This window comes from Bactrocera tryoni, chromosome 2, assembly GCF_016617805.1.
Source record: "Bactrocera tryoni isolate S06 chromosome 2, CSIRO_BtryS06_freeze2, whole genome shotgun sequence".
NCBI classification, from domain to species: domain Eukaryota; kingdom Metazoa; phylum Arthropoda; class Insecta; order Diptera; family Tephritidae; genus Bactrocera; species Bactrocera tryoni.
In genome coordinates this window covers 56,072,310-56,098,866 of record NC_052500.1, presented here as the reverse complement: position 1 = coordinate 56,098,866, position 26,557 = coordinate 56,072,310, and the positions used below count along the sequence as shown (strand labels likewise).

The 26,557-nt window shown below is 37.2% G+C and overlaps 2 protein-coding genes and 2 pseudogenes across 2 annotated transcripts; 3 read left to right on the top strand and 1 right to left on the bottom strand.

Moving 5' to 3' along the window:
• The first annotated feature begins 938 nt into the window (after positions 1-938).
• LOC120769847 lies at positions 939-1,121 on the top strand (annotated as a pseudogene).
• Positions 1,122-5,577: 4,456 nt separating this feature from the next.
• Positions 5,578-9,780, top strand: LOC120768769 (zinc finger MYM-type protein 5-like). The gene is made up of 3 exons (XM_040095534.1): positions 5,578-5,593; positions 9,013-9,251; positions 9,346-9,780. Exons 1-3 carry the CDS (start codon positions 5,578-5,580, stop codon positions 9,778-9,780), a joined length of 690 nt encoding a protein of 229 aa, XP_039951468.1.
• Positions 9,781-10,534: 754 nt separating this feature from the next.
• On the top strand, positions 10,535-11,461 carry LOC120768767. Its single transcript, XM_040095533.1, has 2 exons — positions 10,535-11,297; positions 11,340-11,461. Exons 1-2 carry the CDS (start codon positions 10,535-10,537, stop codon positions 11,459-11,461), a joined length of 885 nt encoding a protein of 294 aa, XP_039951467.1.
• Positions 11,462-18,289: 6,828 nt separating this feature from the next.
• On the bottom strand, positions 18,290-19,182 carry LOC120769337 (annotated as a pseudogene).
• Between the last annotated feature and the right edge of the window lie 7,375 nt (positions 19,183-26,557).

The window sequence follows — 26,557 nt, the reverse complement described above, 5'->3', positions numbered from 1 at the left end:
TTTCAGTTTTGTAGTTATTACGAAGTCAATAGACTCACCCGTTCCTTTTAAACCCCTCCGCGTAGGTATAAACTTCAGGGACTCATCTACCTAAGCTCTTAATTTTCTAAAATGTAAGATAAAGCTTTGCATTTAGGCTTAAGAAATAATTGAATAAAAGGATAAGAAACAAAGAAATTTCAGTTTTGTAGTTTTTACGAAGTCAATAGACTCACTCATTCCTTTTAAAACCCCTACGCGTAGGTATAAACTTCTGGGACTCATCTACCTATGCTCTCCAATTTCTAGAATGTAAGATAAAGCTTAAGAAAATAATTCAATAAAAGGATAATAAACAAAGAAGTTTCAGTTTTGACGTCACTACAATCGCGCGTTTCGTTCCTTTTAAAACCCCTCCGCGTAGGTATAAAATATATTTTGAATAGGCACGGAATTTGTGAATGTATTCATGAATAAACAATGAGCCACTTATTAGTGAATGTATTCATGAGCATTCAACTCATCTAATGGTAAGCAACGAATAGCTCAAACAATTGTATACAGAGAAGCAAGCCAAGCCAAGTGTGAGCGATAAGTGATTGTGAGACATATTCACACTCATTATTACACAAGCAAGCCATGTGATTGTGAGAAGATAATATTTTTAGTGAGAGCAAGTGTGAGTGAATATTGGGGGTGATTCATGAATATGAGAGTGTATTCATAAGCCAAGTATTCACTGCAGATCACTGATTGACACTTGTATTGCGTTATATATATACAATGGATCGCCGATTGTTACCTCTTTCCTTGCTGCTGCTGCGCATATGTATGTTTGTATGCTTGTGCATTATTGAAGTTATGCTTCTTTTTCTTTCGTTTGTCTTTCATTTCTGCGAACTCTCAACCATTTTGCGTATATTATGGTTGAAATACTCTGCGTTGGCCGTTGAAAAATTAAGGCTATACTTTACAGGATCATTTCTGTAGTTAGTCTTCATTTACATTTTTTGGAAATCGACCCGCAATGACGAGGTATATCGTTTAAGAAGTTTATTTCTAATTGTGTCCTGTGGCATATTAGAAATGATGTTTCTTCGGAAATCGTTCGCTTACAACGGATAAAACGACTTCTGAGTGGTGATTTTAATAAATAAATTCCTTTTGGTTGAAATGCTCTGCGTTGGCCGTTGAAAAGTTAAGACTATACTTCTCAGGATCATTCATTCCTTTCATTTCTTAAAAGAAATTAATGACCTTTAGAAATATGCATATTTGCATTATTTCGTTGTCATTTCCATATTCGTAGCAATGGAATTTCTATGGCATAAGTAAAGTAATGGCCGCCGATTGTCCCCCTTGCCGCTGTAGCAGCTTCGCCTACAAACATGTGTAAATATGTATGTATGTATACGTATTATCGTGAATACATATCGACGCAGATTTTTGCGAGAAGCACCAGAAAGTTGTGCAATTTATGATTTTTAGCTTTTGCCATCGTCGCGAAAAGACGACTTTTTGGCAAAGGCATGCTCGGGGAGATGTTACGGCCTCTGTTTTTATGAATGAAGCGAGATCGCTTGTGGAATTTGCGCCTGCCTTCATGAATGAAATCGTTTTTGTTGTAAAATTTACTACACTTGTTCTTCGCCAATTTGGCTGCCATATTGACTTGTGAAGATCAATTTTTTGTTGGTGACATATTTATATGTGTACGCATATGTATGTTTGTATGCTTGTGCATTATTTGTTTGGCAATGTATGCAAATATATGTACATATAAGTATATATGAATGTATGAACATGCCAGTCAATGCGCGCACATGTAATAAGTATATTGATAAGTGATGAAAATATGATTTCAATTTCTGAACGCGCTCATGCGTATACATACGCTCATATGAGCATGTGCAGATACACAATATAGGATAGAAGATGTATGCCTTTTAACATCGTATACTATACAAATAAATATTTTTCTTACTAATAGAAATTAAATTTATCACAGCAATATACATAATATAATTTTAAACGTGTTTACACATGAATATATAATATAGGTTCGCCAATATTTCCAACTTTATGAAAATTGGCGCAATTATTGACACTTCAATTTTATGTAAAGTTTAAAACATGTTTACATATTGACACTTGACTTAATATACAAAATTGGGCCAAAACGAAACAATGAAATACATAATTACTTTTGCATGTCAATATGGAAATGCCGACGGCAAAACGCAAAGGCATATATTGCGATTTCTTGGTTGAAAGCAAAAATTTAAGCATGAGAAATTGAAATGCCGACGGCAAAACGAAATTGCTTACATTCGTACATTGCGTATGAATCATGAAAATATCATCATAATGTTTAGGTAAATCTTTTATATATTTAAAATGAGTAATTATAAAATAAGATCAAATTAGCATTAAATAATTTGAAAAATAATAAATCAAAAATAAAAGAGTTCTACATACATATTTCCATCCTATGGAATATCAAAGAAATCATTTTATAAATACATATATTTCTGTCTCATCATATTCTCGGTTAGAATATGTGAGAGAATTGTAAAAAATGTTGAAATTGCGAGGCGAATTCCGACCTACCTGATCTTCACAAGACAATATGGCAGCCAAATTGGCTGGACCTCCGATCAATGTTGATAAAATAAATGACAGTGATAATACGCATAACACAGCGGATTCCAGGTTATGTGATGGTAAGTTTCGCTTGAATATTTCAATTGTTCGTAATATCTAGATGCACCTTGTACATTAAACTTGTGCCTTGAAACTAATATCAATTGGATTGGCAAAAATTTTAATGTTTTGATTTTAAATTGATTTTACAGCGGAAAACAGATGTTTTCAAGAGGAGGGAAAACAGCACAATATTATCGTGAATACCGAGCACGAGAGAAAGCAGAGCGGGAAAAGGAGAGATTGGAAATGATAGCTGGCAGTCAAACGTAGAAGAGGAAAACAGCTGCGGAATATCAGAGAGCGCGTAAAAAAAGATTCAACGTTTGCTGTTCTATCAATCTCTGCGGGAGCATCTATAACTACTGATGAATCAACGGTCGTCAATTCACCGATAACTGCTGGGCCTTCAACGCGTGTTGATGGATTACAAAAGAGAGATGATTACGCTGCATATTCTCTTCCGCAACGAAGAGACAGAACTACTTTTCTAGTCAAAGTTCCTTCATTTAGACTTTGCTTTATTCTTCATTTTATGTGCATAATAAATTTATAAAATGTGAATTTAAGTTTTATAGTTTTCTTTCATACAAAATGATAGAGTTCTCGCTGTGTATAAAAAATGAGTGTTGTATTGGAATTTTATACATCATCAACGTTTAGAGATAGTATTAAATGTTTTCTCTGGACTGACCCTTGAAGCTATTCACCACGAACATCTAGTAAGAAAGGGAATATTTTTATATTTGTGAACTATTTAATATTAAGATATACAAAAAGAAAGGCGCCATTTTACATCCCCACAAATAATTTACCAAGCTCCTTGATCTTCAGTTGTTCTTATAACTTTCATTTACGCGGTAATAGCCGAATTTACAACAGCACGTCAGTCGTTCTTCCCTTTCACTTTCTGGCGCCAATTGGATATTCCAAGTGTAGCCAGTTCCTTCCCCAAATGGTATTTTCAGCGGAGAGAGGTATTCTAGAGAGGCTTGGCCTAGCCAGCGTTCTACCGACTGCTGTATTCGCCGTTGCCAATGCGCAAAGGACCATAAATCTTCCGTAGAACATTTCTCTCGGAAACCCGTAACGCCGACTTGTCAAATGTGGCTATCGTCCATGCCTCTGAACCAGAGAGCAGGACGGGGATGATGAGTGACTTGAGAAGTTTGGCATTTGCTCGTCACGGAAGCATTTTACCTGTCAATTGCCTACTAAGTTTGAAGTAGCACTTCTTGGTAAGAATTTTTCTGCGTTGGACTTCGAGGCTGACGTTGTTATTGGTGTTAATGCTGGTTCCAACTATTCGAAACTTTCTACGACTTCAAAGTTTTGAATGTCAACAGAGACGTGGGTACCTAGTCACGAGTATCACGACTGTTTCTTTCATTACAGCAGATATTTCGTCTTGCCTCGGTCACCACCAGACCCATTTGCTTTACTTTCTTATAGAGTTGTTGAGGCCAATGATATCAATATCATCGGCATACGCCAGCAGTTATATATTCTTGTAGAAGTTTGTACCTTCTCTATTCAAATCTGCAATTCGAATTATTTTTTCCAGGAGTATATTAAAGAAGTCACACGATAGGTATTTAAAACCTCGTTCGGAATCGAACGGCTCGGGTAAGTCTTTCCCGATCCTGATGGATCTTTCGTTATTGCTCAGTTTACGCAACCGAATTAGTTTTGCGGGGATACCAAATTCAGACATGGTGTGTTAAAGGCAGTTCCTTTTCGTGCTATCAAAAGCAGCTCTGAAATCAAAGAAGGGGTGGTGAGAGCCGAGCATTTTATCACATGTATTTTTCACGATTTGGCTTATGGTGAATATCAGGTCAGTTGTAGCATTTCCAGGTCTGAAGCCACACCGATAAGGTCCAATAAGTTTAAGTAATTTTTTGAAAAATTAGTAAAACAGAATTTAAGAGGCTGGCAAATTTATTTCCAGCGTTGGCTTAAGCGAAAACATTTTTATTTACCATATGTTTTGTTAAGCCCTACGGCTTCTACAGAGCGCGTCGTTTTAAAATACGAAGTTTGCATTGAAGTTTGGTTGGTGAAATAATCCTACATGAAACGTAGAAATTGGGTAATTAGCCTACATCACCTCTCTTTTAAACTCAGTTTCAATCTACAAACTACTTTATACCAAAAGTATAAGCATAAGGTATAAATAAGGACTTTTATTTGAGGCTTAAATGACTCAGTAATAGCTTTTCTAATTGATTACTCATATACGTATATAAATATATGTATAAACAGGCATTATAATATAAAACCTCTGATAAGTTCTCATATTTGAAAAGTTTCCCATTAACGCATTTGTTATTACATTTTGCTTGAGTTCAGCTTGGCGATGTAACCTTTTTTTTCTGTCATGAGATCACAACTTTTTCAAGCGATAAATTTACAGCAGATAAGACGCTTGCAGACGTGGTTTTTGTTGCCAACTACAACAAGGAAATTACCCATAACACCAAAAAGCCAAACTTGCCAAATTCAAAAGAAACATGTCTTTGAAGTTATGAAGCTATCAATTTAGTATTTCGAAACCTTTATGTGACCTTTCAGATATTTTCATAATATAAAAAAATAATATGTATTATCCCTGAAACGCATACTATGTAATCAAACTATAATTGAAATTTGCCTTCATACGATCTCTTTTTAAAAGCATACATTTCATTTTACTCAAATAACAAATTCACTTAACTACCTATGTAGGTAAGTAGACAAATCAGCTCTAGCAAAATAACTTCTTGCCATTTTATTTCAAGTGAAACTATTTTGCGCATATTATTTTTGGTAAAAGCACTTGCCGCTTGTGAATAATCTATCAAAACACTATGCAGTTATGAACAAAAATGTATTAAAATGGAATTTTATAGTGAGATGCCTTTGAACCGAGGTAAGAATTAGTCTATCACCTGTACCACCAATATGCTTTGATGTTGCGATTAGTACCAGCTTATCACTATGGGTATAAAAGTAGCATAAAATACCATATCGTCACCTAAAATAAAAAATAACGTTACATAACTTTTCATAATTTTATAGCAGAACAAGTAAGGAAGGGCTAAGTTCGTATGTCACCGAACATTTTATACTCTCGCATGATAAAGTGATAATCGAGATTTCATTATCCGCCATTTACATATTTTTCAAATACCGTATTTGTGTAAAGTTTTATTCCGCTATCATCATTGGTTCCTAATGTATGTATTATACAGAGAAGGCATCAGGTAGAATTCAAAATAGTGTTATATTGGAAGAAGGCGTGGTTGTGAACCGATTTCACCCATATTTCGCATATGTCATCAGGGTGTTAAGAAAATATTATATACCAAATTTCATTGAAATCGGTTTAGTAGTTCCTGAGATATGGTTTTTGGTCCATTAGTGGGCGAGGCCACGCCCATTTTCAATTTTTAAAAAAAGCCTGGGTGCAGCTTCCTTCTGCCACTTTTTCCGTAAAATTTAGTTTTTCTGACGTTTTTTGTTAGTCGGTTAACGCACTTTTAGTGATTTTCAACATAACCTTTGTATGGGAGGTGGGCGTGGTTATTATCCGATTTCTTCCATTTTTGAACTGTATATGGAAATGCCTGAAAAACGACTCTGTAGAGTTTGGTTGACATAGCTATAGTAGTTTCCGAGATATGTACAAAAAACTTAGTAGGGGGCGGGGCCACGCCCACTTTTCCAAAAACAATTACGTCTAAATATGCCCCACTCTAATGCGATACTTTGTGCCAAATTTCACTTTAATATCTTTATTTATGGCTTAGTTATGACACTTTATAGGTGTTCGGTTTCCGCCATTTTGTGGGCGTGGCAGTAGACCGATTTCGCCCATCTTCGAACGTAACCTTTTTATGGAGCCAAGAAAGACGTGTACCAAGTTTCATCATGATATCTCAAGTTTTACTCAAGTTACAGCTTGCACGGACGGACGGACAGACGGACGGACAGACAGACATCCGGATTTCGACTCTACTCGTCACCCTGATCACTTTGGTATACATAACCCTATATCTGACTCTTTTAGTTTTAGGACTTACAAACAACCGTTATGTGAACAAAACTATAATACTCTCCTTAGCAACATTGTTACGAGAGTATACATAAAAAACGATATAATAGAAGCCACTCATATTGAACCAAAATTTGAGTTGTGGTTATAAAATGGTTACATCTGAGAGTGGAAACTGAAATTTCATGCTACATATATATAATATGATATAATGAATCGTAAGAAATAAAAAAAATCAATTTTGATTTTTTGATAATACGTTGTTTGAAATTTAGGTAACGATATATCCTACTGTAATAAAAAAGTAAATTGAATTTGTTTGTAAAATTTGAATTCTTTATTTATTCTACCAAATCAATTTAATCGCCTTAAGAATCATCCCTGCCCGATAAAACGCAAGGCTTTTTCCAGTCCTCGAAACAGTCGGGACAGTCTTATCCGATTTATCTTTCCTCGATTGTGTTTCTATTTCCTCACGAGTCAAGACATCTTCCCTGCAAGGGCCTTTTGAGTTTTCTGAATAGTCAGAGGTCGCACAAAGGCAAATCCGGCAAGTCCGGTGGTCCGGCAAGGTCCGGTGGTTTTGGAACAACATTAGTCCAGTTTTTGACAAAAGACTCTCGAAGAATCAACATGGTGCATTATCTTTGTTTTCCAATTATAAGCGCGGTTCCCAATTGCAAATCGATAATTTTCAAGTCCAAAATCTTTGATTTTTTTGGCACAACCCCCGTCGGTAGAGGTTAATAGCCATCCTAAGTGGGATTAGTCTTTAACGCGTTCTTGTACGTACGAGTAAAATACAAGGTTTGCTGCCTCACTGCCTGTTTCGTATCTCGTAGGCAGAGCCGTAACTAGGGCGTGGCGAAGGTGGCACCCGCCACGGTCGCAACAGTCGCAGAGGCGCAACGTAGGTTGAGCCTACATACGCCTGACGAAATATCGGTTGCTGAGCGTCCGAAAGAGCTACCGTCTGAAACTGGCGCGTCACCCACGGCGGGGGAAACAAGAGACATAGGGCGCGAACGGACCGAAAAAACTGCAGCGCCAGAGCCAGTGCAGTGGGCAGCAATGCGGCAGTACCACACGTGCCAGTACGAATGTAATCGTCGCGAGGCGCGCACAAAGCAAGGGCACCCGTGGACGTGCTATTCCAGAAATCGGGGGCGCCACGCTATTAGTGCGAGTCTGCCAGTCCTGTTTCTGTGCCCACTGCCGGCCGTGCCGTGTGTTGTGCTATAGGCCAGTCAACCACAATCTGTGTTCATCTGTGATCCAGGTGACAAAACGCATGCTTTTTTCAATAACATATGATGCAATGATGTAAAATTGTGCAAATTGTAGATTTTGTTTTCCATAGACAATGAGGACTATCGGAAGGTGCTTTCTGATTTTCGGTATAACTTCCGGTTTAGCCGGAAATACTATCAATTTTTGTCTTTCAAACGACACATACATGTTTTTTCTTCAGTTTTGGAATAAACATTCATTCCCCTCTAGAATAATATACAATGTGCATAAATTCCAAGAAAATAGTATTTAAAAATTGTATCCTAATCTAGCAATATCAACTACACATCAAGGTTCCTATTTATAATATCCATGGAAACTTGCCATTAGTCGTTTTACGTTATTGTATAGGATAATTAGTTCCTATTCCAAAAAAAAAAAAATATGTAGGTGCCATTGAAAAACAAAAATTGGTAGTATTTTGCGTTCAAAGTGCAACTCACTCAGGTCGAGCACAGATGACTAGTGACGGAGAGATTGCAAAATGTAAATGCAATTCTTTAGAAACACTGGGTTGATTCCTAATATACGGTATGTTCTTCCGGCTCGGCTCGGAGCCGCTCGACTCATAGCCGAGCGAACGTGAGTGGAAAGTGCGCGGCGCGCGATTGATCTCCGCTCCCCACACTTGCGTATTCCACAAGCCGCATGGTGTAATGGCAAAGCGCTTGCTTACGGATCCAGAGGTCATGGATTCGAACCCTACCCCAAGCATTCTTTCTACTTTTTTCCTTGATTTATGATTTTTTACTCGTTTCACTGCCTTTTTTCTAGTTCTATTTTTCATTTTACTCTAGATCTCAAAATTGAATTTCTAGTCTGATAAGTATTGCAGTAGATTCATCACCATACCATATTAGTACTGCCAGGAAACATTTGAATACTTAACGGAAGAAAATTGCGAGTGAGTATACCTACTGTAACTAATAAAACATACATAGTTATTAAAATTTTCTCAACTGTATTTTGAACAATTATTTTTTATAAATATTTACTTTTTATAGAGATGCCACCAAAGAAGAAATTGTCGGGTGCTCAATTCAAGCAGATTCGCGAAGAGAAAAAGGCTGCAGCAGTAAAAAATAGTGGTAGTATCCAGCAATTCTTCACGAGGGAATTAACATCAACGCAGACTGCACAATCGCAATCAGAAGACGAAAATCATGAATTGAATAGAGAACAAAATATGGAAGTGGAATGCAACGATACGCTTTCTGAGACGGATTCCTCAAATCAGCACAGAGTGGGACAGGAAGAAGATTCGATTGAAATCAATTTCAATAATCCCAAAACATGGAAAATTGATAAAAAATTCCATCAAATTATATATCGAACAGGGTCCTATCAATGGTGACGATATTTCCGTGTACCCAGTTACAAATAATAGACGTTTTGAGAAAAAATGGTTTACTCGAACTATGACAAATGGTGAGAAAGTACACAGGAACTGGTTGATCTACTGTGAACGGCTTGACTCTCTGTTTTGTTTTCCGTGTATCCTCTTCAACGATGACAGGAGCAGCATTTGGTTGAACGGCTTCAACGACTGGCAACATCTCAATCCCTATTTACCGAGACACGAAAACTCGACGTCTCATAGATCCAATTATATAAAAATGAAAACATTTGAGAAGAAGTTGAAATGTGGCGGTTTCATCGATGACCATCTTCTCAAAGAATTTGATAAGGAAAGAGCAAAGTGGCGACATATTTTAAAAGTGATACTCGATGCGTCAAAAACAACGACGTCCTTAGAGGTAGCAGTGAAGTAATTGGGCGACCAGACTGTGTAAAGTTTTTGAACACTATTGAATTGATTAGCCACTATGATGCCACAATAAAAAAACATATCGAGACACACAATAAAGGCACAATCTCATATTTTTCACCGGCGATTCAAAACGAATTGATTAATTTGGCTGCCCAGCAAGTGCAATCACATATAATTAGCGACATAAAAGCAGCTAAATATTTCTCAATCCTCTTCGATTGTACGACCGACATTTCTCACAAAGAACAGATGGTTCAAATAATTCGGTACGTTAAAATCGAAAACAAGAAATGTACAATTGAAGAAAGCTTCATCACGTTTATTAACACCGAAGAAAAAACCGGTGAAGGTATTTCGGGAGAAATTCTTGATAAATTAAGAAAAGATGGGCTAGACATTGCAAAGGTACGAGGAAAGTCTTATGACAACGGAGCTAATATGTCAGGCAAATATAAAGGTGTGCAGTCGAGAATATTAGCTTTGAACGTGAATGCTCGGTTTATTCCATGTACTACTCATAGCCTAAATTTGATTGGGGTCAATGCTGCCAACGTGATACCGCAAATGCAAACTTTTTTTGGTATCATCCAACAAACGTACAATTTTTTGTTGGATCGGCAACTCGTTGGAAATTTTTGCAAGCAGAACTAAAAATAACGTTGAAAGGAACCTGTGACACGCGGTGGTCGTCAAAAGCTAATGCCGTGCACGCCCTGAACTCTCAACTGCCTACTGTTGTGGAAATACTAAAAAAAATGACAGAAGGTGATCATCAGACAGGCGATACAATAGTACAAGCCAAGTCTCTTCTCAAGTCGATACAAACTTTCGAATTCATAGTACTACTGAAGTTTTGGGATTCGCTTCTATCGCAAATCAATCGTGTCAACCTCGCACTGCAAGACAAAAAACTCGATATTGCTCGTGCCGCAAAAATGATAAAAGGATTGCTGTCACAATTAACCATATACCGAAAGACTTTCTTCACAACAATTTTGCAATCATCAATTGTGACAGCTGAACAATTGCAAGTAACACCAGATTTCCAAGATACTCGAAAACGACCAAAGAAAATGATGCCGGGAGTAAAAGCGAAAGATGAATCTCCATCTATAAGTGCCCAAACTCATTTCAAAGCAGGAATGATCCAAGTTCTTGATCTTATGATTGCCCAAATGAATACCCGGTTCATCGCTTTAAATGAAGTTGCCGATGATTTCGCATTTTTGAGCGGTCAAGCAATTGTGAACACCAGTGTTACTGAACTCACCAAAATAGCGGCAGATCTCGCTATCAAATATCCTGATGACTTGGATCCGCATGAATTTTCATCAGAAATTGAGAGTTTCAAATTTCAAGCATCGACGCTGATGAGTGAAGCCACAGACATGAACCATTTGAATGTATTAGAAAAAATATTCGATCTGTCGCTCGAGGATGTATATCCCAACATAACAACAGCACTGAGAATATTCTTATGCATGCCTGTTACGACGGCTACTTGCGAGCGTTCTTTTAGTAAGCTAAAACTCATCAAATCTTATCTTCGTTCCTCTTTAGGCCAGGAACAGTTGGCGAATATCTCTATTTTGTCGATTGAGAAGGATACTACAACACGTCTCAATTTCGATAAAATAATCGATTTATTTGCAGAGGCGAAATCCAGAAAAGTATTATTCTGAACGATATAAGCGATCCTTGTATAAATTATTATTGAAAATAAGATGTACGTTCTTTCACTTGTAAATATATGATTTTTGATTTGGATAACATCGGTTTCCATTATACTATATGGTAAGGGTGCAAGCAAGGTTGTTGCCACAGGCGCTGAAGCAGCTAGTTCCGGCTCTGCTCGTAGGCAACCATAGCTTCACCTACTGTCGCGGTTTGAGGCAACAAAATACTATGCTATCACAGTTTTTGGTAATAGTATTAACCGCGCTTTTATTTGCATACGTTTTCAATATATGGATTAAAAGTAAATTACAATATATATTAGGGTGATTAAAAAATTTATTTTTTTTTTTCAATTGGTACTCGCAAAAATAGGTTCCTAGACACCTCTAAGAAAGCCTCTCCAAATATGTGTTTTTAATTCTAACGGGAAGGTCCTCCGCCTAACGGTTTTCTATTTTTTCTTATTATCAGATAGAAAAATTTATATCTCGCTTCCAACTACTTGAAAAATATCTTGTTAATTAGGTTTTGTAGGAAATTGAATGCTCTAAAATATGGTCTCGTATGATTTTTCGTAAACCCAACCGTTTAAAAGATATTAACGGTTGAAATTTGACTATTTTTGGAAAAATTTTTATTTCTTATGAGGAATTTTCTAACTCAATGAAAAAAATGATCTAGTGGCTGATGTTCAGAGCACACTAAAGTTATCGAAGGAACACTTCTCTATCCGGCTGAGCGATATTGAAAAAGTAACATGTGAAGATGGTGAACCCGATTCCTCAGTCGTTGACGATGGAATTGATGTTCCATTGTCCATTGGATAAAAGCATGTTGGACGATTGGAACCTGGTGTACTATTACCACTCCATAAAAAGTGGACCCCACAATGTAGGCCAATTATGATATGATAAGCCTTCTTCATATTGCATAGAAGGTCTTATCGAGCATAGTGTGTGAACGACTAAAGCCCACCGTCAACAAACTGATTGAACTTTATCAACAACCGGAATGTTTTACGTAGGTACTTGCTGACGTCAGCCTTACTCCACGGTACTCAAAGGTACAACGGATCAAATCAATGCGTTGATCAGCGCACTGAAAATGCCTGGCATTTTCAGTACCAATTGGCAGTGTGGAATGGACACACTAACCACCTTGGTAGGGTTCGAGGCCCATCTAAAACCTTTGCCGTACTATGAGTCCGGCACCCGGTTGCAATGCAACTCCACATCTAACTGACAAAAGTCACTTCTACCCGCATTTGGGTACAAACCACAACCACCACGATACTCGATAGCAAAAGGTCGAGTGAGCTCTTTGCCGTCAGTAAAGCTAGAGCCTCTCTCTGGTTGCGACGGTTCTAGCTGGCCATTGCCCTATTGGCGTACACCCTTTTTAGTTGAAAATCTTACCGGCAACAAGCTGACCTTAACAAAATGATGGGCGATATAATCGCGCTTTCAGACTCTTCTGGCATAATTGTTCTCTAAACTGCCAGTGGTCGCCACTCATATAGAAGGAGAAGGCTCTGACAGTCATATGCGCGCAGTAGGCAAGCGGCAGTAAACTATTACCAGAATCTCCATCACCGTTAACCAACGACTAGGAGCTGTTAAGACAAATTGTGGTAATTAAATCAAAGAATTTTAATATTTTACTTTTTCGTTTTATTTGTATTATTTGCATTGGCCGTTTTGGTACTGCTACTCATATTTGACGTTTTTGTAATTTTCACTATCCTCGTTGTTTACGCTATCACTCTCGTCATTTTGGCGCGCATTAATTGCATTCTGTTTTGCTCAAAAGCAATTATGCTCCCCGATTTTATTGTTGGAATCACGGGGAATGGAGTTGGAGGATGGAGTCATGTGTAGAAGTTCACACAAGTAAGAAAAATTTTCTGATCGGCATTCACTTGGGAGTGGCCAGAAAATGGATTCGGTTTACATATGGCTCAAGCAGCTCACGACTTCCGATCTTTGACCAAGTATCCTCTGGGCAGCCTAAGAACATCCGTTCGAAGGCGAGCTGTAGTCAGAAGGCGAAACATCCCCTACATTGGGGTTGTGCGCTGGGTTTGGGATCCGTCACGTAAAAAACACCCCCAATGAAAATTAACAATCAGCATCGGATGAGAGACCCCCATTTTGATGACGACCATGGCAAACGAAAAAAGGAATACGATTTAAGGGCATGCACCTGAAATATCCGGTTATTTAAATGGGAAGGCGCCGCTGTCCAGCTGGTTGATGTCCTCGTTAGGATTGAAGGCTGACTTCACCGCTTGGCCAAGAAATGTGATGGCCGGAGCACATGGACTGAGACGAGTAGGTCCTTGTGATATCTACTACAGTGGCCATATAAAGGAGGGCAAGGTTGGTGCGGTATTTGTAGTGGGAGTGAGACTCCGTCGCCAAGTACTGTCATTCACCCCGGTGGATGAACGTCTAGCCACAATCCGCATCAAAGCGAAATTCTTCAAAATATCGCTGATTTGCGCCCACGCCCGACAGAAGAGAAGGACGATGTGACCAAATATGCCTTCTATGAGCGCTTGGAGCTGAACCTATGAGAACTGTCTAGACGTGCGTACGCTCCGAGATCCTAACATCGACTCGGACCACTATCCTGTTGCAGCCAAAGTTCGCACCCGCCTCTAGTGGCAAAAAACGCATCGAAATCAACAAATACAACAGTCCGCCGAACGATTTTCTACTAGGTCTGCACTCCTGCTATCTGAGAGCACTCGTCATCAACTCGATATAAGGGAACAGTGGGACGGCATTTCAAACTCCTTACGTACAGCCGCTACAGAAAGCATTGGTTTTCGGAAAATGCAAAAGAACAGCTGGTACGACGAGGAGCGCCGTGTCGCAGCGGAGAGAAAACAGGCTGCCTACCTCGCAACGTTACGATCGAACACAACACGTGCGGGATGGGATAGATGCCGAGAGTTGAAGAGGGAAGTGACACGCATTTGCAGACAGAAAAAGAAAGAGGGCGAAATGCATGAGTATGAAGAGCTAGATAAGCTGGCCGACAGGGGTAATGCTCGAAAATTCTACGAAAAAATGCGGCCGCTTACAGAAGGTTTCAACACCGGAGCATACTCTTGTAGAACCCCCAAAGGTGATCTAGTCTCCGATGCCCAAAGCATACTTAAATTGTGGAGGGAACACAACGCCAGGAGAAGGCGAACCCGATTCCCCAATCGAACGCCAATACCGTGGGATAAGCCTCCTCAACATCGCGTATAAGATTCTATCAAGCGTGTTTTGTGAAAGATTAAAGCCCACTGTCTACAAACTGATTGGACCTTATCAGTGTGGCTTGGAAAATGCCCGTGAAAGGAGAATTGACACACAACACCTGTTCTTCGATTTTAAAGCTGCTTTCGACAGCACGAAAAGGAGCTGCCTTAATGCCGAACATAGTTCTGCTTTCTCAAAACTGGACAAGGAAGCAAAGCAAATGTGATTGACAGTGAACAAGGGCAAGACGAAATCATCAAGCAAACAGTCGTCGCACTCGCGACTTGGCTCTCACGTCACTGCTGACAGTCATAACTTCCAAGTTGTAAATAATTTCGTCTATGTTGGAACCAGTGTAAACACCACCAACAATGTTAGCCTGGAAATCCAACGCAAGATAACTCTTGCCAACAGGCGCTACTTCGGACTGAGTAGGCAACTGAGAAAGTCTGAGGAATGTTCTTTCTCGACGAACAAAACCAAACTCTGTAAGTCACTTATAATTCCAGTCCTGTTATATGGTGCAGAAGCTTGGACGATGACACCAACCGATGAGTCGACGTTGCGACTTTTCGAGAGAAAAGTTCTTTGAAAGATTTATGGTCCTTTGCGCGTTGGCTACGGCGAATCATCGCATTCGATGGAGCGATGAGCTGTATGAGTTATACGACGCCATTGATAATGGCTCAGCGAAGTGAAGTGGAGAAGAACTTGGAATATCCAATAGGCGCCACGTAGCGAAAAGAAGAAACGACTGGCGCACTGTTGTTAACTCGGCTATAATCGCGTAAGCGGTGTCTACGGCAGTAAAGACGAAGAATTTTGGGGAAATTTATATGAGTCATTGCTTGTGACGTTAATAATACGCCGCAAAGTATGTCTCGTTACACGACTATTTTAAGCTATTTGCCATTGCTGCAATATTTAACTTTCGTTGTTTGGCGAGTTACTTTTATTGTAGTTGTAGCTGTAACAATTATGCCCATTTGTTCTAAATCCATTGAGTGTAATATACGGTAAAGGGCCTGTTTCTTGTTCAATGAATTTGTTAGTTTTAAGGTTTCATTTTCGAATTTCCCACAAATGATACATGAATAAAAGGAATATAACAATTAGGTCATGGCGCATTTTGCTCTGTGTAATTTTTAATTGCATAAATATATTATAAATTTACAAATTTCTGCAATATTTTGTATTATTTTACACATAAAATTCTTTACAATAATTACATACTATTAGGTTGATCAAAAAGAAACGGGTGATTCTTTCAAACATTTTTTTGAGTTTTAGTTTTTTTACCATCCCAAGACGTCGTATATGATCATGTATGGTTGATTGTGGTATATTTAACTTCTCTCCAATCTCACGCTCAGTTACATGACGATCCGATTCGATTAAAGCCTTGATGACGTCATCATCAACTGCACTTGGCCGACCTGAACGGAATTTGACAAACCAACTTTGACACTGTGTTTCTTTTAAGGCTTTGTCACCATACACATCACGTAACTTTTTAGCAACCTGAGCTACATTTTTTCCTTTACAGAAATAATAAAGTAAATATGACGAAAATGCTCTTTTGTGGGCTCCATATTAAAATTGCCGCCAAACAAACAAATATAAATAAATTTACGCGCGCTTTTTTTCTAAGGCAAGGTAAAAGTGCCAGCTGATATTTGACAAAAGCAAAAGTGCAATAACAGAGTCATAAGCCGTTCAAAAAATTGTCAAACGCCGTTTGTATGCAAAATTGCGGTTTCTTTTCAGTTGGCAATATTTATGTATGTATATTACTATCAGTTATGCAATAGTTAAATTCATTACATTATTAGTTATATAATAATTGCTTCTATTAAGAATTCATTTGAAATTTTTAAAATTTTTTTAAATGTTAAAATTAATAAACGCCAACTCTTTTCTGCCATTTTGAATAATAAGTGAGCCTTGTCATCACAAAGTCAGACGAGAATTTTTCTGAATTAAGTTTCCTAGATGGGCTAAATGACTTGTATTACACATTTTTATAATAGATGCTTTGTTTTTTAAATTATTAATAATAAATTTAACTGAATAATGTCACTGTTCTACAGTGAAAACATTTACTTTTGCTATAAATCTATCGTAAAAATGCAGCTCATGCAAGAACTGGGGCCGCTCAACTTTCCCAAAGTGACATCGCTTTCTCTATGGGCTCTTGAAAAGTATCAAGAGATCGGTGTTGTTGATCCAAATTTTGATCAGCTTGATAGAGGCCCATTTCTGCTCAATAGATAATGTAAAAACAAGCCAACTTGCCTCGTTTAAGTCAAAGAACAACCTGAAGAGATTAAAGATCTGCCATTTTATCCATATAAAACAATAGCTTGTGAGTTTGTTTTCTGTGTCGGTGGAATCCAGCGGATCATGTTCTTCATATATGATGCCGGTGAGAAACGTAGCCAAATCAATGGCGACCGTTATCCGCGGCATGATAACCGACTATTTCATACCTGTAATTGAAGCTGATGGTCTCAAGCAAGATTTGAAGTTTCAACAATGGGTACGTAAAAAACAGAATTTGCCGCATTTGGGATGAAGAGTAACCTGAAAGATGCAAGAGCTGTCATATCATGCAGGGTAAAAACAGTTTGGTGTGGTTCAGTGGAATCATCGGTTCATATTTATGCAAAATCTAGCCGGTGAAGACGTAACCGTCTATGGCCCGACTATCGCGCCATGATAATCGACTATTTGATGCCGGAAATTGAAGCTTGTGATCTTGGCAGCATTTGGTTTAACAGGCGGCGCCATACACATCGCTTTAATCAATGAATTTATTGAGATAACACTTCGGTGAGCAGTTAATTTCATGTTTTGGGCCGGTCACTACCTACCAAGATCGTGTGATATCACACCGTTAGACTTTCCACAGGGAGATATGTAAAGTCCACAAAGTCCATGCGGACAATCCCGCTTCGACTCAGGCCTTAAGGTAAAACATTACGCGTATCATTCGCCAGTTACCAATCGATATGCTCAATAAGTCATCGAAAACTTTACTTTTTAAAACTAAATGCCAAAGAATGTTCTTTCGGGCGATAATAAACAAATCAATTCCATTTGAAGGTTCTGTGTTTTACCTTAAAAATTAGGGAACCTCGAGAAATCGAACTTTATTATGTAATGACAGTCCCGATTCACATGACCGAACCCCATGATTTGACCTAATTAATCACTTAAATGAAATTAATATAGCCCTGGTTAAAATAATATGTAACAACAATGATCAGATAAAGGGCATTCGTCAAAAGGGTGAGAAAAAGATTGCAAAATGTGCAGTTAAGGAGTAATTGTCGCCAATTGGTTATTCAAAACTGTGAATACAGATATACCATATAAATGGAGAAATGGAAATAGAGTGTTATATAAATTCCTTCATGGGTAGTATAAGCAGAAGAAGCAGTAATAAAATGGCCAGTGGTATGCAGAAACATTAACGAAACTTCTGTTTTCAGATACAGCTATGCGAGTTGTGATTTAACAAGCAAGGAGGGGCAAAGTTCGGGTATGATTATTATATTGCGAATAAAATTTCACGATTTATTCATTAAAAAAATCGGTTATCTTTTCGCCTTTTCCTTTCTAATATTTAGCTGAAATACTGCTTTCTCCCTTAACGTCTAAAGTACACTCATGTCCTTTGATCAACCATTGCATCTCAGCCCATTGCAATGCCTTGTTAAAGATTTCAACTGCCTCACTTGCTTCAATTTTCTTTATGGGGTCTTCGGCAATACAATCATCATCGTCACTTTCTTCAATTTCATGGATTTCGGTGATTTCATGGATTTCGGTGGTATCATCAACACAAGGGTCATCGTTCCACTCTCGAATCATTGGCAATGTAAACTCAACCTTAAATAGAAAAAAGTAATAATGATATCAAAGTGAGTCGTAAAACTTCTACCTGAGGACTCAAGTCCTGAAGGAGATCAACTGACATTCGCATTAAAGAGTTTATTTCTGCACTCCATTTGTCTTTCAGGATACTTAATGGAATGTTAGCATATTCAGGAGTCCTCCTCGTTTCCCATTAAACGTAAAAATGTTTTTCCAACAATTGGCAAGAGTTTCTGTGCTGACCCGATCCCATGCGACAGATAAAAGAGTAACAGCATCTTTCAACGTTACATTTTTCATTGATTCAAGCAAATCTAAGTTTTTTGCTGCTATTGAAGCCAACAAACTGTTTCTGTAATATAACTTCGTTATTTTAATCGCATTTTGATCCATAGGTTGGATAAGAGGGGTGACATTTGGCGGCATAAACATGGCAATTATATTTCCATCTTCAGTTTTTAATTCTGCTTCACTTGGATGAGAGGGAGCGTTGTCAATAAGTAATAGTGCCTTTATTGGTAAGTTCTTCCGCTTTAGAAACAATCTTACCTGGCCAAAAGCAAGAATTTATAATAATTATTAATTAAGCGAAAAAATTGTTTACCTGTGGCACAAAGATTGATGGACAATGTTTAAAAATGGCAGACGTCATCCGGGCTGATTTCGAGGTTCTTATAATCCGTAGGTGTTTAAAAGCTGCGTGGATTTTGCCTTACCAATTACTAAAAGTTTAAGTTTATGGTGCACCCGATGCATTTGCGCAACAGAGAAATGTTATACGCTGCTTCTCCGTCTTTGTTCCATAGACAGTTTTTTCATGCGATGATACATGCTAAGGTCTTATCTGCCAAAGCTTCCAGAATAAAGCCAGATTCGTCAGCATTATACAATTGGTCATTACGCGCTCCATTTTCTCAATTTTATACTCTCGCAGCAATGTTGCTAAAGAATGTGCATAGCGGTGGTTTTAATGAAGTCCTAAAACTAAAAGAGTCAGATATAGGGTTATATATACCAAAGTGATCAGGGTGACGGTAGAGTCGAAATTCGGAGGTCTGTCTCTCCGCGTCCGCCCGTCCGTCTGCGTCCGTCCGTCTGTCCGTCCGTCATGTCCGTCCGTCACCCATTCCTCCGTCCGTCCGTCCGTCCGTCCGTGCAAGCTGTAACTTATTAGCAAAATTGAGATATCATGATGGAAACTGTTCGACACGTATTCCTTGGCCAACTGCCACGCCCACAAAATGGCGGAAACCGAAAACCTATAAAGTGTCTTAACTAAGCCATAAATAAAGATGGCAAAGTGAAATTTGGCACAAAGGGATCGCATTAGGCAGGGGCATATTTGGACGCAATTTTTTTTTGGAAAAGTGGGGCGTGGCCCCGCCCCCTACTAAGTTTTTTGTGCATATCTCGAAAAACTACTATAGCTATGTCAACCAAACTCTACAGAATCATTTTCTTCAGGCATTTTCATACACAGTTCAAAAATGGAAGAAATTGGATAATAACCACGCCCACCTCCCATACAAAGGTTATGTTGAAAATCACTAAAAGTGCGTTAACCGACTAACAATAAGCGTCAGAAACACTAAATTTTACGGAAGAAATTGCAGAAGGAAGCTGCACCCAGGCTTTTTTTAAAAATTGAAAATTTGCGTGGCGCCTCGCACATATCGGACCAAGAAGCATATCTCAGGGTTTCACTATACCGATTTCAATGAAATTCGGTATATAATATTTTCTTAATTCCCTGATGACATGTACAGAATATGGGGGAAATCAGTTCCCATCATAGCCTTCTTCCAATATAAAGCTATTTTGAATTCCATCTGATGCCTTCTCTGTATAAAATATGCATTAGGAACCAATGATGATAGCGGAATAAAACTTTACAAAAATACGGTATCTGAAAAATATGTAAATGACGTACATATAATGAAGTCTCGATTATCACTTTATCATGCGACAGTATAAAATGTTCTGTGACACCCGAACTTAGCCCTTCCTTACTTGTTTGTTTTAGTTTCAGTTTCAATGGATCAAGCAATTGAGGCTGCGATGAGAGTTTTTCTCCGAGATGTCTTCTAAAGCAATCTAACTCCGTATCTTTTCTTAAATCTCTGGAGCCATCCGTCACTCATTGAATCCGGTCGCGTTTTTCTTTAAGTAAAATCTGAATTCTTAGCCTTTACTTTTAGCATTAATCCGCTTACAGGACAGATTCCTTTCGCGCATTGAACCAAAGGAATGGCTGGAGCTCGACGATTTTAAAGTTTTCTTTTTTCCCGGTCCTTGGTAGTATTATTCACGCATTTTAAAATGGCTTCTTTTTTCTTTTTAATACTGCATATTGTTGACTTAGCGACGGTATATTTTTTGCTAGATTAGTCACACTTATTTTCCGTTTTCTTTAAATGCCTGCTTTTTCTTTAATTGCAAACTACTTCGATTTTTTAGGAGCTCACATTTCGATTGAGTTGATCACTCCGCGAAGAAAAACCTTCCAACTGGAAGTAAAGTCGTTGTCATATGGTAAAATTTGCGCAAATTTTCAATATTAAGGGGATTCCTCGATCTTAAAAATAAAATTTAATGTATTCAATTTGTCTGTATGTTAATAAAAGTGTAGTGAACAAAATTTTGTTCACGTTACTGAAACTTTCTAAATTATGTATGCTCGTTACAGAGTAGTCAATGTAAAAAAGCGTGTTCACGTTAGCCGGTGTTCGTTAGACGGTGTTCACGTTACCGCAGGGGTGCACTGTATATGTATTTGTGGGGCTCCGAAACTTCTTGAATATCCAAGTAAAATGTACTATAGTTTAATTCAATATACCGCCTCTGGTTTAAATTTTGATTGTCAACCTCTAAAGTAAAAGTGAAACAGACAAACGATTAACTTGAGTTCAATAAAGCTATTCTAATCAGCGACATTAGTTTCCAATTTCATTTGAAAACTAAAGAAATAAGTGAAACAAAATTCATTATTTAAGCAATAAGAGTACTAACTAGTTTTTCTCGAAAATTTTTAGTCACTATTTGTCTCATTTCAGTATTGTGGTTGCATCCACTAAAGGCCATTATGCTCAACACTTTTATTTGCATGCTAATTGTGGTGTCGTTTTCGTTTCCTCTTTGTTCTCCAGCTCCTCTATTTTTGTGGAACTTGATTAAAGAGGAAAATCGCAGCTTTAGTTCACCAGCTATTGCCTTGTTTCACATTCAGTTGCCTGTCAATCGGTCTATTAAATGAGATAGCAATGCATCGAATTTACATTACATTCAATGACAATGAAGTAAGAGATGGCGAATTTACAGCTAGCGTTTACAGTAGAATTGATAATACTAGAAGTTGAAGCAAGCGTATCAAAGGACTATGACTAGGTATTTATAGGATTAGAACTAGACATTTTCTAATTTAGAGAGCAGGCCTCAGCACTGGTTATTCGCGATCATTTCGCCACATTTTTCAACTAATATCGCACTGCAACCACCGCATTCGCCTGATTTACCTTCGTGTAACTTCTAGCAAATTCACATGACTACTCCGAGACATCGTTTTACTGACTCAATAGAGGGATATAAAAGCTGACTGGAAGAAAGCTCTGATAAGCCCTCACAAGGGAGGATTTTCAAAGTGCATAGATGACTGGAAAAATCGTTGGCTGAAGATGTATTGCAGTGGGAGGAATTACTTTGAAGGAGATGAAATGCGCAAAATTCAACTTCTAATTTGATATCAGTAGCATATTAATTATTTTTAGAATAGCATTATTAAGACCGTTAAAATCTTCTGCAAACTGGTAAATAAATTTTTTAGCAAATCGGAAAAGATATCATTATTGAGATGGTGCATTATATCACTTCTTTGTTCAATAAATTCAAACATGGATTAAAATCGAAAATTCACTTTTAAAACCTCACTAAAACGACGCGTATCTCAAATACTAATGAATATTTTGACGTGAAGTTTAAGCACTAGATGTCACTAACAGTACTACCAATTTACCGATTCGAAAAACACCCGAAGTATAAAATTAAAAATTCACCTTTCAATTTGATTACTTGTTAGTATATATGAAAAAATTATAAAAAAGCTCCCTATAATTTTTTTAATAATTATTCACAAACATTTTATTTTATTATTTTTTATTAAACTTCATTAAAATTGGCTGCGCTCTTTTAAATATGTTATAATAGCATGTTTTTAATTTTTTTTAAAGTTACATAGAGTTGTGTTCTAAATTAGGGTACAGAAAAATGTAACCTCAACAACTTTTACGAAGCAGAGAGCAAGCGTGTTAAAGAGCATTAAAAATTAAAAAGGGAATTAATTAAAATGAAAGTGTAAAGTTTTCCAATTGAGTTTTTAAATTCACAGATATACGGAATGCCACCACATAATCTTCTATTAGCAGATGGTTCACCTATTTTTCTCCTGCGTAATTTGAATGTGTACCTCAATTATGCAATGGTGCGCTGGTTGGCTATCAGATCACCGAGCTTATTCTTAGGAGGGCCATATTATCTGGAAAGTTTAAAGGTGAAGTGGTCCTGTTACCCGCAATCCAATGATACCATCGGATTCTATGATATCCTTTTAGGAGGCTACATTTCCATTTTGTATAGCAGCTTTTGCAGTAACGATAAATAAATCTCAAGGTGTCCATTTGGTTTGATTCCAAAATCCATGTTTTCTCCATGGTCAGCTATTAGTTGCATGTTACGTGTAGGAAAACCGTTGAATCTATTTATGTTAGCTGAATACGGCTTAACCAAAAAATATTGTCGAGCAATTAAGAGCTAAATTAAGTGAGATTAAATATATTGATATCAAAATGTTAATTATTATTCTTAAAGATTTAAAACTATTTGTTAGAAGTTTTAAGTAATAGAAAATATTTTTAGTTGATTCTTTGTATTAACTCTTGCCTAATTCAATGGAGTATGAACATTTTGTTCAATCGCACTAAAGTACTTCCCTTTCAAATTCCAATCCAGTGGAGTGTATTCTGGATCTATTAACAAAGTGCCTAAATATCTTATTAGATTTCTTAAATTTGCATTACACAGCAAAAACGGGCTTCGAAAGAAAAATGTAGCTACAGTATATCACTTAGAAGTATGCTTATAAACAACAGTATAGTGTAAATACAAGTAAGCACCCAGCCTTTCATTCCACCACGACAAGTCTTTTCTACAAACAAGTTCAAGTCATTCCCAAACAATAGCCAATGACAGACTTGTGTCTATATGTGTGTAAAACAAGATATTTGCGCCGAGTCTGCTTACAAACTACCAGACCCCATCACAAAAGGTCTACAAGATACCAGACACCTTGAAAAGCAACCAAAAGGAAGATCAAAGTTAAACTGTATATTGTACGCGAATCAAAAGCTTTGAACTTTCTTTTCACATATATTTTATGGAGTAAATGAATCACAATCGCCATACTATTCTAGTAAAATAGACAATAAAGTCAACATAAAAACATAACCAATTATTGTTAAAAGCATTTGTACATATATTTGGCTTAGTGTATGTATGTACATTCTTGTAGTTTGGTTTTCACTCTCCATGAAGTACCAACTCGTAACAGAGTGGCTCATTCAAGCACTTAAAAGTAATTACCCATGACGTTTTATGCGACACAATTTACTCAGTATTGATCGTTGAACGGTTGAGAATATGAGCGTGTGAGTACCCATATACATAACATAGATAATTCATAAATCAGTGAAGTGGCATAGGATCAGTCATCGTGTTAGCGAGCACGAAAAAATAACCCAGTGAGAAATTGGAATTAAAATTAAGCATCTAATCTAAATAATTAATAGTATAATGAAAATTAGCAAAATGATATATTCCCTATTATCTTTAAAGACTTGGAACATAAAGGCATTGTATGGCACCAAGGCATTTAGAATCATAAAATGTATCTCGCAGGGCATGTTTGGTTTGCGTTATAGTCTCTTGCGTAATATTAATTCGTTGCTGGAATCCGGCTCGCTGACAGATTTCGATAGATCGCCAATGCAATGAAAGGATGGATTCCTAAGAATTATAAATCCTCAAGTGGTCAAACAGGTTCAAATTCTTTTGTTATCAAATAATCGGATCGTTGGATCATCTGAATCACGATGAAAGACGAGTTAAAATTCAGGTGATTGTCCGTGTGTCTGTCCGTTCTTCCTGGCAACTTGAGTAAAAATTAAGATATCTGATAAAAGTTAGTAGACGTATTTCCTGTAAAACAGTAAGGACGAGTTCGTAGAACACCTATCTAGACCACCGTCATGCCACAAAACGCCATTAAATTACCCACCAAAATCTATAAAATGACATAACTAAGTCCTGAATTAAGATATTCAACTGTGGCGACGCAGGGGTCGCAGTAGCAAGGGTCACCTGTGAACTAAAGAAGTTTGAAGAAATGGATGTGGCCTCACGCTAGCTTTAATGTATATATCCTATTACTTCGGTACAATATCCGAATAGCTCATGACAAATCACTAAAGCCATCCATCAACAATGGAAAAATGGATGACATCGGGTTATAACTCCGTCCACTACCTCTATAACGATTCAGTTAAGGTAGCATACTGAAAGAGCGATAAATAAAAAAATGCTTCAGAGACCCTGAATTTTTATGCCTGGGTAATATCAATGGACGCCAAATTTGGCGTTTTAAACCATATCTTAGGACCCAATTTAAAGTCCATCTGATTCTTTTATTTTTCCAGTATATAAAGTAAAGAATGAGCCAACAGTAAGCCACTTTGTTACCAAAAATTATTTAAATCGGATAGAAAAATATTCAATTCTCCAGATACCGAATATCTTTTAGATTAAGATTTTCGAACTAAAATTATAAATAAATTAATTAAGGGTATAAGTGACAAAATTAAGGGTGCGCGTTTATCTGTGCATCCTTGTGCTCAAAATGGAAAAAATAGGTTTGATCCTGCATGTTGTAGAGTATGAAATGTTAGGTTACCTCAGGCTTGAGTCTTACCTTACTTGCTAATGCGCTCGATTTTCTAAAACGTTTTTCGTAATTCTTGCAGTGATAACTCGAAGACAAAATGGCGTAATCATCTTGACCTTTTTTTCCGGATATTCAGCATATGGCTAAATAGTGACCTATTTGCATTGGTTCCTGATAAAAATCCCGGATTTTGCCAGGCAAAACCACCAAAACTTGGGATGTAAAATTCAACGTTTGTGTTCATTGTACATAAAATATCTTCTAGTTTAAGAAGAATTATTTTGTTTTTTCTACGTAGGAGATCACATAACTCAAAATATTTCATTTTTTTTTTCTTGCGTAAAATCGATTTTTTTTGGTTCGGCATGATTCAGGGGATAAAAATTTGAATCAGAAGACGATTCTGAAGGCTATACTAGAAAAGGACTGATCGAATATTTCAAGAACTGGAAAAATTTTTTTACAAAAGTGAGTTCTTTGGATTACATTTATGGGATCAGGGAATTTGTTTTAAGAAGAATAAAATTCAGAATTAACATTTCAAATAAATTCCACTTTACTTTTGATTGCATTAATATATACATTTTCATTACCATGTGATATACAGATCAAATATTTTCTTGTACACTCACACAATGTAAGAAACGTCTGATAACGCTTCAAAATATGTATTTTCGATAAAACTTCAAATGAACTAGTTTTGTCATTGGCGCATTGCAGTTCTTATGCATTTGTTTGATAGCATACGCAATAGTGTTTTTTTTCTCAGGCCAAACTTTGCTATTTTTTATCAACTACGCTAACTGTGAGTTGTATCTGTTCCAGCAACTTGAAGTTGTTGGCGGTTAATGTAAAAGTGTCATTCTAGTCTGATGTAAAATTAGGAGATTTTAATATCAATACAAATCCGTTCAGTTTTCCTTTAGTGGAATTATTGGAAAATGTCAATGTTATTCAATAATTCTAGATATATTAATTTC